Source organism: Astatotilapia calliptera, chromosome 14 (genome assembly GCF_900246225.1).
Source record: "Astatotilapia calliptera chromosome 14, fAstCal1.2, whole genome shotgun sequence".
Taxonomy (NCBI): Eukaryota; Metazoa; Chordata; class Actinopteri; order Cichliformes; family Cichlidae; genus Astatotilapia; species Astatotilapia calliptera.
Genome location: NC_039315.1, coordinates 28,020,862 through 28,035,913, shown reverse-complemented (window position 1 = coordinate 28,035,913; position 15,052 = coordinate 28,020,862). Strand labels below are relative to the sequence as shown.

General features: G+C 39.4%; 1 protein-coding gene across 3 annotated transcripts in view; it reads right to left on the bottom strand.

Annotated features, from left to right (window-relative positions):
* Positions 1-10,447, bottom strand: part of rap1gap2a (RAP1 GTPase activating protein 2a) — a 103,191-nt gene extending 92,744 nt beyond the window's left edge. For 2 of the 3 annotated variants that reach the window (XM_026191323.1, XM_026191325.1), the window contains exon 1: positions 10,320-10,447. In XM_026191323.1, coding sequence (XP_026047108.1) covers positions 10,320-10,438 — 119 coding nt within the window. In that variant the 5' untranslated portion in view covers positions 10,439-10,447. Of the gene's footprint in view, positions 1-9,611; positions 9,636-10,319 lie in introns of those variants that run through there. The other variant, XM_026191330.1, reaches the window with a different exon arrangement.
* Between the last annotated feature and the right edge of the window lie 4,605 nt (positions 10,448-15,052).

Below are 15,052 nucleotides of genomic sequence, written 5' to 3'. Positions count from 1 at the left end.
TTTGGTCTTTTGTATCCAGTATCATGAAAGATCAAGCTCAATAAATGCTGCAAATTACTGTGTCGCACAAAAAACAGAGGCATGTCTTTATGCTACACACACACACACAAAGTTTTATGACACATCAGGAATCCATGTTCTGTATAAATGAGTGGGCACCTAACAGCACAGGGGAGCAGTTAGACAGCAGCTGGTGACGCAGCAGCCGAGGAGCCAGATGTTACTTTCAAAACATTTTTGTGGATGAAACAGGATAAATCAACCCTCCTGAACAAATGCAAACTAACAACTTTTAACACCAATTTAAAATTTCCCCCCATTTCTATTGATAGTCCTAAAATATGTAAATAAAAGAATGATGCCATAGCAGGTTAGAAAATAAGATTACTGAATGATCGGAAAACCTAAAGAACAAAAGATAAAAAATAGGGACAAGTAAAAAATAAAGTACAAGCCAGTGACAAGACCTTTGCTGCAGGTCTTAACTGCTTGGCCAAAACTACAACATGAACATGAAAAGCTGTCACTATAGTGATGACACAATTTTGCGGTTGTGTGAAGTACACACCCTGCAAACAGGATCACAAAAATATAAGCATGTTTCTCTTGGTAAAAATAGCTTTAATAAAGCGTCATCTGGAGCTAAAGTAACTGCATGTGTGCTGCATGTATGACTACTTGCTGGCAGATTTAAGTCAGAGGATCATCTTCTCTTTGTTTAGTGTCGCACAGCTTCATTTGTTAAATCTAATACCCGATGACTCAATATCTGTCTATTCTGTAGGTATTTCACCGTGCCCAGTTTAACGTTAGCCTGAGAAAGAGCAAACTGCAAGTTCAGTTTTATAAAAACTGGGGAATTCTGATATTTATGACACTCATATTTCCTCTGCAACACACTCATTTTATCCTTGAGATCTGAAATGTGCATTCACAACACCACAGATGTTTGTAAGTGGGCTGGGTGACATCACCCGACAGTAACCAGTTGGCTGATGTCATCAGGTCGCCACAGTGTTCGCAACTGACAAACAACACCAAGTGCATGGTAACTGTTAAACTCCATTAATTTGTTCAAACTCTTTTATTGTACGCAGTGTGTGAGCAATAAAGACTGACGATGGCACTGTGTTGTGCCAGAGACATTTTCCTATATAGAGAAGACATAGCACTCAGACAATTGTGGTCTACCTGAGACATGAGGCATGCTAAGGATGGCGATTGTCCCATCCCTGTGTGACATCGGTAGCTAAAATGGGAAACATTAGCCAATCACACTTATGCACTGATGACTGCAGAGTGAAGGTTCACGACTGTATCAGCTGTATGGCGGCATATCTCCTTGTTGCTGCAATAATCATGTAGAGAAACATGAACTAGCATGGCATTTGTTCAATGCTCCCATGACGAAAATATAAAAACATATAAAAAATATTTGAAATTAATGTTAGTGGTTGCTACATGAAATGATTATGTACAAAATTTGTATGTACAGCACTGTACTGAAGTCTTGAGCCATCCCTCGTTTTTATATTTTGCTCAGAAATATATAAATTATCAATGTATTAATTAAAACTTAGCTAAGGCCTGGAGAACTCCTTTTGCCTCCTAGGAAGCACATACACACACATCAAGTGTATATAATGTTTGGAAAATATAAATCAGATTATGATAAACTACACCACTTTAAATGGATTGTAATGTAATGTATTGTTGTAAAACTTTGGATATGCACAGTAGAAATATGGTTCAGTGGTAAAAAGTGATTTAAACCTTTGGAAAAAGGAGAGATTTATTGTTTTGTTTTTTGTGTACGTTTTTTTAAACTTAGATTTTGTTGGCAGTTTAATATAAATGCAATTTATGACCCTGACATTGAAGAGATGACTCCTACCATCTCCATTCATTTCTATAGCAAGGACTTCAGCTCTCAAATCTTCAAATGTTCGGGATTTTTTCCAAGATAGCTGCCAAGTTGCAAGACTTGTTTCTAGCAGGACTTTGTGCCATATAAAAGACTAGCTTAATATACATAGGTATAACACATCCTGCATTTTCTTTGTTGCTCATGAAACTGTAAAGCCTGATCTGACTGTGTAGCTAGACCAGTGGGCCATCTGTGTAACAGGCCATGAGTCATTTGCAATCTTATAAATATCCTTTATCAGTGTCTAATGTCACAACACTATTCCAGCACAGGTTTGCTGTTCATAGCATCTTCCTAACACTCTTCTGTTAACATGATGCTGATGAAACAACCTAAAAAGCAGAGCTTTTTGCATGACAGATAAGAGGGTGTGTGTTTTGTTTTGTTTTTTTGCATTTACAATGTTGTGTGTTAGTTGTCGATAGCAAGGTGAGAAATAATAAAGAAAGAACACTTGATGCTGAACCTAGCATCAATATGATTAATCCTTTAAAGCTACGGCAATCCTGTAAATTGACATATTTTAAAACTGAACTTTACTGCTGCAATAAAATGTATTTTGGGGAAAGGAAGACCGTCTTTACTTCATACATGTTTTTTGGTTTTCACAGTTTCAAGCACCCATTTCTTGAAAGCATCCATTATCTCATAACTGTTTGCAAAAAAAAAAATTTTCATACAATATTTTCTTCTCATAGGACTGTTTCAATACAAGACAATATAAAACCCCTTTGCTGGCAAAACCAAAATAATCCCATCAAAACATCCCTTTTCTGTATATATAAGACTTAAGTATAAGTATTCATTACAAACACCAGTCAGTAAAAATGTGTGTGGGACATTTTGGATTTTGAAAGGAATAAGAAGAAAAAAATCTCCTTTCACTGTAACGAGTTTTCTCTGCCTCTCAGATGTTTGTAGCCAGTTAAAAACATGGTACTAATGCATCAATCCCGTAGACCACAAGACTTCAAAACGTCTAACTTTATAGTACTAAAAAAACCTTTATATTTACAACCTGGTACATGAAATTATAATGATCTATAGGCATATGTTCTATGCAATGATTTGAAACACACCAACAAGTCCACCTTTGAATGACTCAAAATAAACAAAATGAAGGTTTTGGAGTGGCCTGGTCAAAGTCTGGGCTTAGATCTGATTGGGATGCTTTGGCATGACCTTAAACAGGCTGTTCATGCTTGAAAACCCTGCAGTGTGGCTGAATTAGCACCAACATTTCTCCACAAACACTTAATTTGTAGTTCATGCTGCCAAGGGTGGTACAACCAGTTATCAGGCTTAAGGGGGAAGCTACTCATTGCTTCCTTAAGAAAATGAAATCATGTATCATCATTTTGTATTTACTCAAATACAAAAAATATGCAAAAATCTAAGAAATCATGAAAGAGGTAAGTGTTTTTTCACAGCATTGTAACTTCACTCTTCATAACACCAGCAACAGGCGGTGACTTTTAAATAACTCATCAATCAGTCTGGATAGTGATGTGGTTACTTTGATTTACAGGCTTCATCTACCAATTCGAGTCATCGAACTAGACTTCTTAGTCATGTTCGGTTAGCAAATTTCTAGCCTTTTATTAAGTAGCAGATTTTTGTGTCTTTGCTTTGAAGCTGTACAGTTTATTTATATAGTTTGCTAACCAAAGTTGCTAGCGTTAGCTGACAGTACTTCCCCATCACCTAATTGTTGTCACATCCGGCTCCCAAATTAATAAATAAATGACAAATAACATGGTACTGACCAAAACACTAATGCTGAGGCTGCAAAACCGATAGGTAACATTTCAGCAGGTACAACCATCTTTTATATACAGTCTATGGTGTCACCTATGCTTATGCTGTTATTCTCAAAAAAATGTATACAAGTGTGAACAATGTTGTTTTGTTTTGTGTTAGCAGTGATTGTAATTGTGTAAATTGCCAAAAGGGCGATAAATTAATTAACGACCCAGCACTGGATTCAGAAAACGGCATTTGGATTTGTAGCAGTCAGAAAAACTGTAACATAAACAGCACAGTGGTCACTGAGTATGTTTGTGTTGTATGTGTGAAAGTAATGCATATTTATGTCTCATAATTTTTTTATCTCAGACTTTATAAATTCAATTTCTGTTTTTTCTCTCTCTCTTCCATCAATTGAGTTTTGTTTATTTCACTTTAGTACCTCGTGTCTTTCTCAGTAGCAATTCTTCCCGGCAGCTGGTGGCAGCGGGACAGCACAAGAGACGCAACATTTCCATCTTTATTCCTTCTGTGTCGCTTCTCCTCTCTTTCATCTCTCTCACAGCCATGTAATGAGGTATTTAGTCATTAGATAGATTCCCAAGGGGGAGATACACAGACAGACACGAGAGACCTTTCGCTTTTCTTCGTCTACCTCTCTCTTCCTCCTCCCAACCGGCCTCCCATTCTGTGCCACTAATAGGTTACTTAGTCTTATGAGGTTTTACCAGAGGGTTGCTGATTTAGTAACAGAGCTGATGCTCTGCTTAATGGCTCCTGCCTCATTCACATTAATCACCATCTGTTAGAACGCACACAGAGCACAGAAGAACCAAAGCTGCCTATTGATCGACTACCAGAGAATATATGAATGTGTCATAGGATTTCTTTCATAGGATATTGGTCTTTGAATATCACATGCACACAGCTGGTACTGCACAGCTGTTTTCTAGTGATGAGTTTCTGTATTCGGCTGATGTCCTTTAAAGGTTTTAGCGAGCTTTAAAAACACATTTAAACTCACCGGCCACTTTATTACTGTAGGTATACCTGTTCAACTGCTCATTGATGCAAACATCTAATCAGCCAAACACATGGTGGATAGTGAATATATGCATGTTGCCATGATCAAGGCTTATGTTCAAACTGTCATTAAGAAAGATGATTTTAAGTCACTCTGAATGCTGAATCGCTGTTTGTGACAGACAAGCTGGTCTCAGTATTTCAGGAAGTGTTGATCTACTGGGATTTTCTTCTACAACTATAACTAGGCTTTTAATGGTGGGGGATAGTTTCTTGGCACACTTTAGTATTGCTGCTGACCATGTTTGTCCCTTTACAGTCACAGTGTAGCCCCAAAGCTCAAACCACTTCAAACTGGTTTCTGGAACATGATAATGAGCTCACTGTACTTTAAATGGGCCAATACAGACACCAGGGCTCAATTCAACAGAGGATCTTTGGGATATGGTGAAACAGGTTTGGATTATGAATATTCAGCTGACAGATCTGCAGAAATGGGCAGAAACTATATGATGCTATTACGTCAATATGAACCAAAACCTCTAGAGAATTTTCCAGCAACTTCTTAAATCTATAAAGAATTAAGGGATTCCTGAAGGTGAAATGGGGTCCAACTCAGTGTACATAAAAGTCTTATTAAAATTATTCTTATGCTATTTTATTTTGAACTAAGCACTGTGAAATGAATAGCACTAGTGACTGAGGTACTAAATATTGTTTGATGGGACTGAAACATTATTCCACATTTTGGATCCTCTGTGGAGATGTGTGTTTGCCTAAAACAGATGAGGTGAGTAATAGAACTCAATGCACTTTATTACCTAACAGAATTTATTTAGAACCCAAGATAACATACTTTATTGAATATATGATAAAAATCTAACAAACTTTATTTGATCATTAGGAACCCCCTCAATATGAACTGTTATTGAAGAAATATGCAGAAGGTAGATATATTTTTCATTTCCTTCTTGAGTCGGTCTCTGCGCAATAAACCTTCCTTTTTTCTTCTATTCTATTTTTATTTTCCCATTTTTGCCCCCCATGGTTCATCGCTTTGTTAGTGGATTTTAGTAAAAATGACAGCGAGCCCACCCATCCACCCACTCTTCCAATTCACCCACACTGAGAGATGAGAGCGCACATCCATAAACAGCAGGCATCGCATGTGCACACAGGCGCACATTCATGCATTCATAAATTTCGACACATGCACACATTCATGCACTCAAATTAATAAGCTGTGACATGTGCGCACGTGCTGCGCCTCCTCCACCCACGGGTGACACAGTGCTATCATTCCTTTCTTTAATCCCATTATTCGGCAACATTGACCAGAAAAAAGAAAATCCACTTATTCACATACTTCCCGTTTCTGTCCCTGATGCCAAACACACAAGGCTCTGCAAACACAACCAGACACCAACCAGGGGCAAGTGCAATTGCTCAGCCTACAAAAAAGCAATTTAATCAGGTGTGCTGTAAGAACATGGCAATTTCCTCACAGCATTTCATTTTCCACTAAATGGGAACACACAAATACAAACACAGGCTGAGGAAGTTTAACGCAAATCCCCTCTGCAACTGATGACTCATGTGTTTCTGTATTAAAGTGTGCGCTGATCTCATCAGCAAAGAAGGTAAGGGAATAAACAGGAAGAATGTAATCGTTCTTTACTGAGGGCTAAATAATTCTCAACTGTAACCAAAGCACGATGGAAAAATAGTAAAATACAACTGAGTTCGAGTGGAGCAAAGGTGCAAAATTCAGTCTCGAAACACTTTTTGGAATCACAAGTTTTTTGATCAACTTCGGTCTGATCTTCATCTAAGCCTCAATTTTATAAAACCATTTTCTATTAAAAAAAATAACATAGCTGGACTTGAATTTGAACTCATGCTAATAAAAGGGAATCTTTGTGCCAACAACTTCTCTAAAAGCTAGGGAGATGAGATCGCCCCTCGCTATAAATAAATGCACACAAAGTCTGGTTAATGTCTGAGTCTGGGTAGATGATGCATTACAACAATGCACAAAGTTGGAAAAAGCTACAAAAAGATTTCTAGAACAAAAAAAGAACAAAAAGTGAACAAAATGTGTACAAATGGAAGGAACCCTGGACTGTTGTTACTCTGCTGAGGAACACATCCTACAAATATTACAGAAGGTGAAAACTCTTATCAATGTAACTCGTTTAAAACGCTCGATAAAAATAGTGCTAATGGAAAGACAACTAAGCAAAAACTACTCTTCAGTGGAAAACAAAACAAAACAAAACATAGAGAATATCAGATGTGTGCTAAAGACCTCTCTGGAAAATGCTGATGAGCCAAAATGTGATCTTTTTGGTGAGAATGTATGCACCACGTTTGAGGGGAAAGGGCAATGTGAACAATGTGAAGCGTGGTGGAGGGATCATCATGGTTGGGGGTTAAATGTATTGTGGTCAGTAAGGAAAAATTCCCCATAACACACAAAGAGGACACCACCAAATGGTTAAAAGAGATATAAAAAAACCAAAAAAGTAAATGAAACTTAGGAACATCTTGGAAGAAAGGGTGAAAAAATTGGCAAATCTCAAAAAACCGCCACAGGAAACTATATACTGTGCTGCTAAACAAGGGTCTATCAATTATTCAGTTCAAGAATTCAAGTTGACTTCTTACAGGTTGCAATGAGGGTTATTACTCAAGTGTTCTAATAAAAAAAAAAATGGGGATGAATATGTGTTAGTTTAGTGCAGGGGTAGGCAACTCCAGGCCTCGAGTGCCGGTATCCTGCAGGTTTTAGATCTCACACTGGGTCAACACACCTGAATCAAATGATAAGGTCATTACCAGGCCTCTGGAGAACTTCAAGACATGTTGAAGAGGTAATTTAGCCATTTAAATCAGCTGTGTTGGATCAAGGACATCTAAAACCTGCAGGACACTGGCACTCGAGGCCTGGAGTTGCCCACCCCTGGTTTAGTGAGACTATCGATGGCTGTGACCCGGGTGAAGATCCGTACACATGGTGAGTAATCAGTGCAGAAATCTTGGTATTTCCAAAGCTTTTGGGAAAAAAGAGAGAAGGGAGAAAGGGAGAGAGGAATGTGAAATGTTGATAGATTGAGGGATTCATAGATGTGATGATGACGGGCAGAGGAAGGAGGAGATGAGAGACAATAGGACAGGAATTATGTGAGGATAGAAGAAAGTCTCTGAGTGGTGTTGGTTGATTTTTTAACAGCCGTCAAGTGGACTGCTCAAGATAATACGGGGACAAAAGATATGAGACAGGCAACATGATAAATAAACCCTTTTAAATCCAGTGGGATTAAAACAGATGAACAAAACGCAGTAACTATTCACACTGAACACTGTTTTAAAAGAAGGTTAAAAAAACTCCTAAATGTAAAGGACTGACACTGACTCACTGTAAGCTCGTCTGCATGCACCGTGTGCAGGGTGTGTTTGCTCTAAGAAAATGGGACAAATCCTGGATTCACTCCACCTGAGAGGTACAGATTAGCCATCATGCATTTTGAACTGAATCATCAGCAGATTGTGTGAAATGCTGCCAGCAGGACCAGTCGTCCACTTGACACAGCAGAACTGTGATTTGTAAAGCGCTTTAGTCTGGGACTGCTGTGTCAAGAGTCTCTTTTTGGTTGATGTGACGATTCTGAAGCTCCAGAGCTATTAATATCCCAAAGTCTGCCATCACTGACCATTCATAACTGGAGTGGGCTGGGGGTGGAGGGGTTCAGCTGAAGGCACATGACAAAAATGCATTACCCAGTGGTCCTATAATTCTTCATGGCCCAAATCTTCATACAGTAACTGTAGATTTGGGCCATCCATCCATCCATCCATCCATCCATCCATCCATCCATCCATCCATCCATCCATCCATCCATCCATCGTCTTAACTGTTTATCCAGTCAGAGGAGCTGGGGGTATGAATCTTGGCCACCCAACTTGAATCAGAAGGTAGTACACTAAATGAGTACAGATTAAAGTATACACAGAAGTAGAACTGTAATCATTAAATAAACAAAAACGTGAAGAAATAAAATATTTGCTGCTTTTCTCTTCTGTGTTTTTTTTAAAAATAAGGTTTGGATTACTGTTTGGCCAAAGCAACACTGTGACGGTGTCACTGCTGCCAAAGCGTCTTTCAGCTGTTCCCTTATTCACAAGGGGTCCCCACAGCAGATGGATCCACACATTAGTTTTGGCAGATTTTTTTTTTTTTTTTACACCAGACGCCTTTACCGACAAAACCATGGCAGGGATTTGTGCCCTCTCGAACCAAGGAGCTTTTGTGTGTTGGGCACTGGTGTCTCTGCTTTCACTCAGGGATGTGAAATTTAAAAAAATTATTTTTTTTTAAAGACATACCCTTCAGCAGCAAAACATCATGGAAAAAAACCCTCATCTACTGTAAGTCCACATCTGACACATTTAACTGCCATAACTTTTTTCCCAGAGTGCCATCATGGTGATAGTGAAATCTAGCAGGACAGAGCATCTCACCAGAGGACCCCCCCACCCCCTCCATCTGAGCAGCACGCAAAAGGCACATAATATCTTGCACCTCACAAAGTATCCTGCAGGAACAACAGAAATGCGTCACATTTCTTCATCAGATGACGCTTGCATATCTACTCCTTCCTTACTATTACAGCACAATGCTTGTGAGATGTCTTGAAAGGTTTTGAGAGCCTAATGTTATAAACAAGCAGTGCTTCTTAGGGACAAAGAGTAATGGTTTTAATATTATTATTGCATTTCTCCTTTAGCACTGCATTCAGCAGGTATCACATTTCCATATTACACTCGGACACATACACCGTGATACACACATGAGCACAAATGAGTTCCCACCAGCACATTGTTGGAAAATTCATGAGTACATTAAGACTCGTACCTGTTGGCTGACACACAGGTCAGAAAGTAACATCTCAGAAATGATTCAGGTGCTCCTATTTTCCTCTTCTTCTACTCATAAAAGAGTGTTTGAATGACTGAGCGTCTATCGCTTGCCTTGGATTTCCTCCTGTGGCATGAATGTTAGTGAGATGAATTTATGAAAATATTAAGAAGCACTGTTCTTGTCCACCCACTCACATATGCAGAACTTCATACCCCACTCACCATCCCCCAAACACGCACACACACACACATAAACACAACATGGTGTCATAAACCGCCAGAGAGTGCACCACCATAAAAAGACATTGCAGCACTGTTGCTGCATTGGAGGGAAGAATATCTGCGTGCCATCAGATTTCCAAAGGCTCTTTCTCAGCGGACTCCCTGCATGCATGCAGACAACAACATACTCCTAAGTTTAAGAAGACATAAAAAAGACCACAAATAAATGAATATCAAAGGAAGTAAGATCACTTTCCTTTGCTGTGTGCGTGTATGCAGATCACAAGTGCCAGACCTAACCTAAAAACAAACAAAAAGCCCGTTACTCCAGCTGGTGAGTTCTCACACAAATCAGCACACACACAAACACGCACACACTAATGCTCTTCCCATCAGGCATTTGGCTCTCAGCAGTTGTCAGCAGCCAACAACAGCAGCAGTAACATCTCAGCTCCAGAAGAGACGAGGGTGAAAGCCTTACCTCGGCTCCCCTGCAGAGCCTTTACAAGCTGGACTGAACATCTCGCAGTCAGTGGACGGTGCAGCATTAGCAGGAGACCAGTGGACCAGAGGAGAGGTTGAGTGTATGTGTGTGTGCATATGTGAGAGAGAAAGGGAGACAAGGAGCGAGAGAGAGAGAGAAGGGGAGGGTAAGGGGAGAGCGCATATAGGGAGAGGGCGCAGCGATAAAGCACAGGGTAGGGCAGAATTATGTGATGAGAGACAGCGACAGTGAGTGCAAGAATGGGAAACAGCGTTACCATGGAGAGGACTACACCCAATCTCCTCCAATCTTATTAAGAAAAGGTACAAAAATATATAAATAAACAAAAAAGCGGAAGAGAAACTCGAGCTGAAAATAAAATTAAGGCAAATGTTTGTTTTGGCAAAGGCAGAAAGGATGGACCACAGGATCAAAGAAATAGTTGTTGGAAAAGGATATGAATTGTTTCCAGGATTTTCCATGTTTAGGGTTTTTTTTGCAATGTTCAAGGTTTTGTTCTTTACCTTTTGTGTTTAGCATTTAGTTTTCCCAGTTTAGTTCTAGTTAGGGTATTTCTTGTGTGCATCTGCCTTTTGTTTTTGTACTTTCTTATCAGCCATATTAAACGGCTTGCTTTTTGTTGATAGTCAAGTTTTGGTCCAAGTTCCTTCATGTCTGCGTTTTGGGTCCACGCTACACAATACATACAGTCCTCCGCCAGACTGTGACAACATGATTGACTAGTGGACACATTGTGCGTGTGGTCAGTCACATCCATCCCTTACTTTGGTTTTACAAACCAATGTGGCAATAGAAAAAATGCTAAGATAAGATTTCAATTTATTTTAAAGGGACATCACAAACCAGGGAGTGTCGGGCTGATGTCAATGATTCTCACACGGTCTGTGAGTGCACTGAGCTGACATTTTTACATTAAACACTTACTTTCGATTTCGAACACATGGTTACTGTTTCCGTGAATAAAACTCTTAAACAGGCGCGCACTAAAAGGGTTTAAAGGAAAGGTCATCGATTTAGAAGTGTGACACGCATTTGAACCCCAATAGACACAGAAATCCAACAACCTACCAACACCAGGCGATCATGGGTGTCAGTTATTCAGTAAAGTTGATCCCCTGCTGAAGTACAAAGGCTGTCAAATCAATCTCAAACGCACACAAACCTCCCTGCACAAACAGCATGGTTTGTGATTGATGTGCAGCTCAGAGGCCACAGTGTTCGACTGATGGCCCTAAACAAAAAAGCAAAAAAAGCAAAAAAAAATAACCACACACTGATCTCTCTAAAGTATTTCTTATTGATCTGGTTTCCTGCCTGCAGCCCTACTGACACATGAACACCCAGCAGTCCTACAGAGAAAGAAACCAAATAGGGAGAAGGAAGGATTGAAATTGGTTTAATTAAATTCACCCCCACAGCTTGCCATTGGGGGGAATGGAAAGACTGAAGCAGACACAAGTGAGCCTACAGGTGCTTCTGAAGTCACTGTGCTCCCCTATTACCCACCACACACATCATAAAGACATACCCCACCTATCATTTGTTGAGTTTGCCGTCTCTCCCTTTAATCTCCAGGCAGTTTAATGCTTGCGGATCCTTTGTCAGTTCTAATTGGTCCTGCTCGTTGGGGTTGCCTTGGAAACCAGTTTAGAAAGTGTTGGCTGGAGGTCTGCCAAAGGTTGTGATAAGATTAGCTGTTATGGCCCACTGTAACCAACACTGTGCGCATTATGCAAACAGAAAGTAGTTGCAGTGATGCTGTTTGTTCCTCTTTTTTTTTTTTTTTTTAAATGGTGGGAAATATAAACAAACTAATTTCAGCTCTCTTAAGTTTAACATGGAACATGGCGTTACTGCATGGTTCACTTTACTGCCATTACATACATGCATGAGGGAAAATGTTCTGTGATGGAAGATGGAAGAGCTTTGGCTGCTGTTGGTATATGACAGCAGGTATCAGTGTTGCATGCTGTCTGCCACAGTAACAAGTCCCCCCACCCCCAAAGGCCTAAATCTGTCTTTGTGAGCTTTGCTAACAAGCAAAATGTCTGAGTCTTGTCAGGGTGAGGTTATGGCACATGCCAGGAGCTTCTTGTCCAATTATATAGTCAGACATATATATGCTGCTGACACTCTCTCTGTCTTTGTCTCTCTGAGACACGTGACCGCCAACCACGTGACTTTAACTTGCCTGTCCGTGCCAGTTTGAACATGTGACAATCATGGAACAAGTGAATAAGATTACAGTCACACAGTCAATGACCATCAGCCACTTGTTAGAAGTAAAAATTAGTATTACCTGACAGCAGGCAATAGTGCAATAATACTACAACAGTGGCCAAAGCTTTTACAGCTTACCTCACAGGTTGCAAGTGGAAGCTGAAAGCTCTTGCTCAATGTAACCACTTGATTTAAATTAATACGTCCTTTATAACAAAAACAGAAAATGATTGCTAAAGCCCCAGTCACAAAGGTCCAGAGACCTGTGACTAACCACCGCCCTTTGTGATTGCTTATTTACCGCTAGCATATTGGGGCGAGTAGTTTAAATTAAAGTGGAAAACTCGTCTGCAAACACTGGCTAGCTGCTCTCCAAGCTGTAGTGCAAATGTAAAAGGAGCAACACAAACTGAAGTTGAGATCTTTGGCCTTCAAAGTAAGAGTTGCACCTTGTTAAACATGTTGGCTGCAGGGCTGAGGTATAACTTGTTTTTGAAACCGTCACACTTTCTGAAGCTGTATGACCACTGAGCTACTATTTTGGGACAATTTGTGCAAGAAACTAGAGGAAACTGTGATGATCCTCTTGCAATCAAAACAATCACAATAGATTTTTGGTGCAGCGGGTTCTTTACCTCTGGTTTACCCCATCAGCACACATTTTTCCATAGCCCATCCAATATGGTGCATTTATATTTTATTTTAATCCATTGAAACATGTTAAGCAAATGGCTGAGAATGAATGAATACATTTACAGCAATTTGGGAAATGACAGCATAGGAACACTTTCATTTGAAAGCCTCATATTTTTAAAATGTTTTTTTTTTTTACAAAACAAAGCTAACCCAATCATATTCGCTCTATAATTTTCTTATTCTTTTCACTTGGACAAATCTTTTTCTACTACAGCTCACAATACACTTGCTTGAGGATATGCAGAAACTATTCCATGTCAGATTTTGGGGGGTTTCTGGACAAAGCCAGATAATATCATCTTGTCACTGAAAGTGATCTCTTTAAGACCTTGTAATGTGTAATACCAGATTAATGCCTGGGTTTGAGTCCTGTAAATAGGAGACAGGAGCACCTGTCATCACAAGCAGCACAAAGGTCTAGTGCATTAAAAGAGCATGTTAATCCTAAAGGTCATACAGCCATAAATTAGGTTACATGCAAAGAGAGGAAGAGTGAAGTGGGACAGAAACAAGATGTGTAAGAAGAAGATAAGCTCCTGCTCTTTTGTCTTCATGGTATTCAAATTAAGAACCAGAATACAAGTATTATTTGTATTGTAGTATTATATCTTTGTACATTATATTCAGTATTCAGTATAATAACTAAAGAAGCAGGCACAGTTTTCAAAGACACATTTAAAATAGGGTTTAAGTCATTAAAATGTTAAGCTTTTCAGGTAAAACCAGGTTGTATAGATGATAACGTAAAACAACATGGAGTATCATCTCAGTTCAGTGACTGGAGTAATGTGGATAATACTCATTATAAATGACAGGGGGATAACATACAGTCCCTTCCCAGCCACACATATTAGGACAAAGAACAGACATCAGAAAAAACAAGCCTCTATAGTAGGAAAAATAAAAATAGAAAACAATATTTGCCAATATTTGAGTATTAAAGATGTTGTAGATGTATTTAATTGGCTATATCCGCCCATCGGTTTTCTTGTGAGGACGCTGGAGCCCATCCCAGAGAACACTGAGCAAGAGTTGTGATTTAACCCTGAGGATATACTATTGGGGAAATTTATAAATATGTTGCACCATCCAGGCTTTGTTTGTGGTAGCTGGCTTAACAAAACCTAAAATCCCACCTGTAGATAACAGGTGTCACGACAGTGCTTATCAACTAGCTCTGTTAAGCTTTTCTGCTTCAGCCTTGGTTTGCGCCTATATAAAAATCTTGTGCTACACAAAACGATCCCTGTGAGCGTCGCCTACTCCAGTCAGAGATGTGATTGATTGATCATGATGATGATAAAATGGTGATTAAAAGTGTAATAGTAGTCAGGTATGCCTTAACAACCTGCATATGCAAAATAGCTTCCACCAGCTGTGAATCCACACAGCACTTAAAACATGTTCTAGCCTCGCTAAAATGCAGATGTGGTTCCTTGATTGGCATACAGGTTACAGGTTTATCAATGAGAGAAAAAAAGACTACATTTAGGTTGAGGATCTTTATCAAATGCACAGTAAACTCAGTTACAAATTCACATGCGCACACTGATGAACAACCACAGAATAATGAAAGATAAGATAAATACAACAGACATCAACACGTCCAGAGAAGCCATCAATTAGAGATCAGACATTTATCTTTATTACTATATCAACACAGGAAAAGCTAACACATGCTCTAACAATTAGTGTTGCCCTTATATTTAAGTGCATGAACTGATAATTGGTTCAGCTAAGCATCGCAGGCGAGTGTCACAGAAAGCACAAAGCGTCTCAAAGACTGTTTTCTC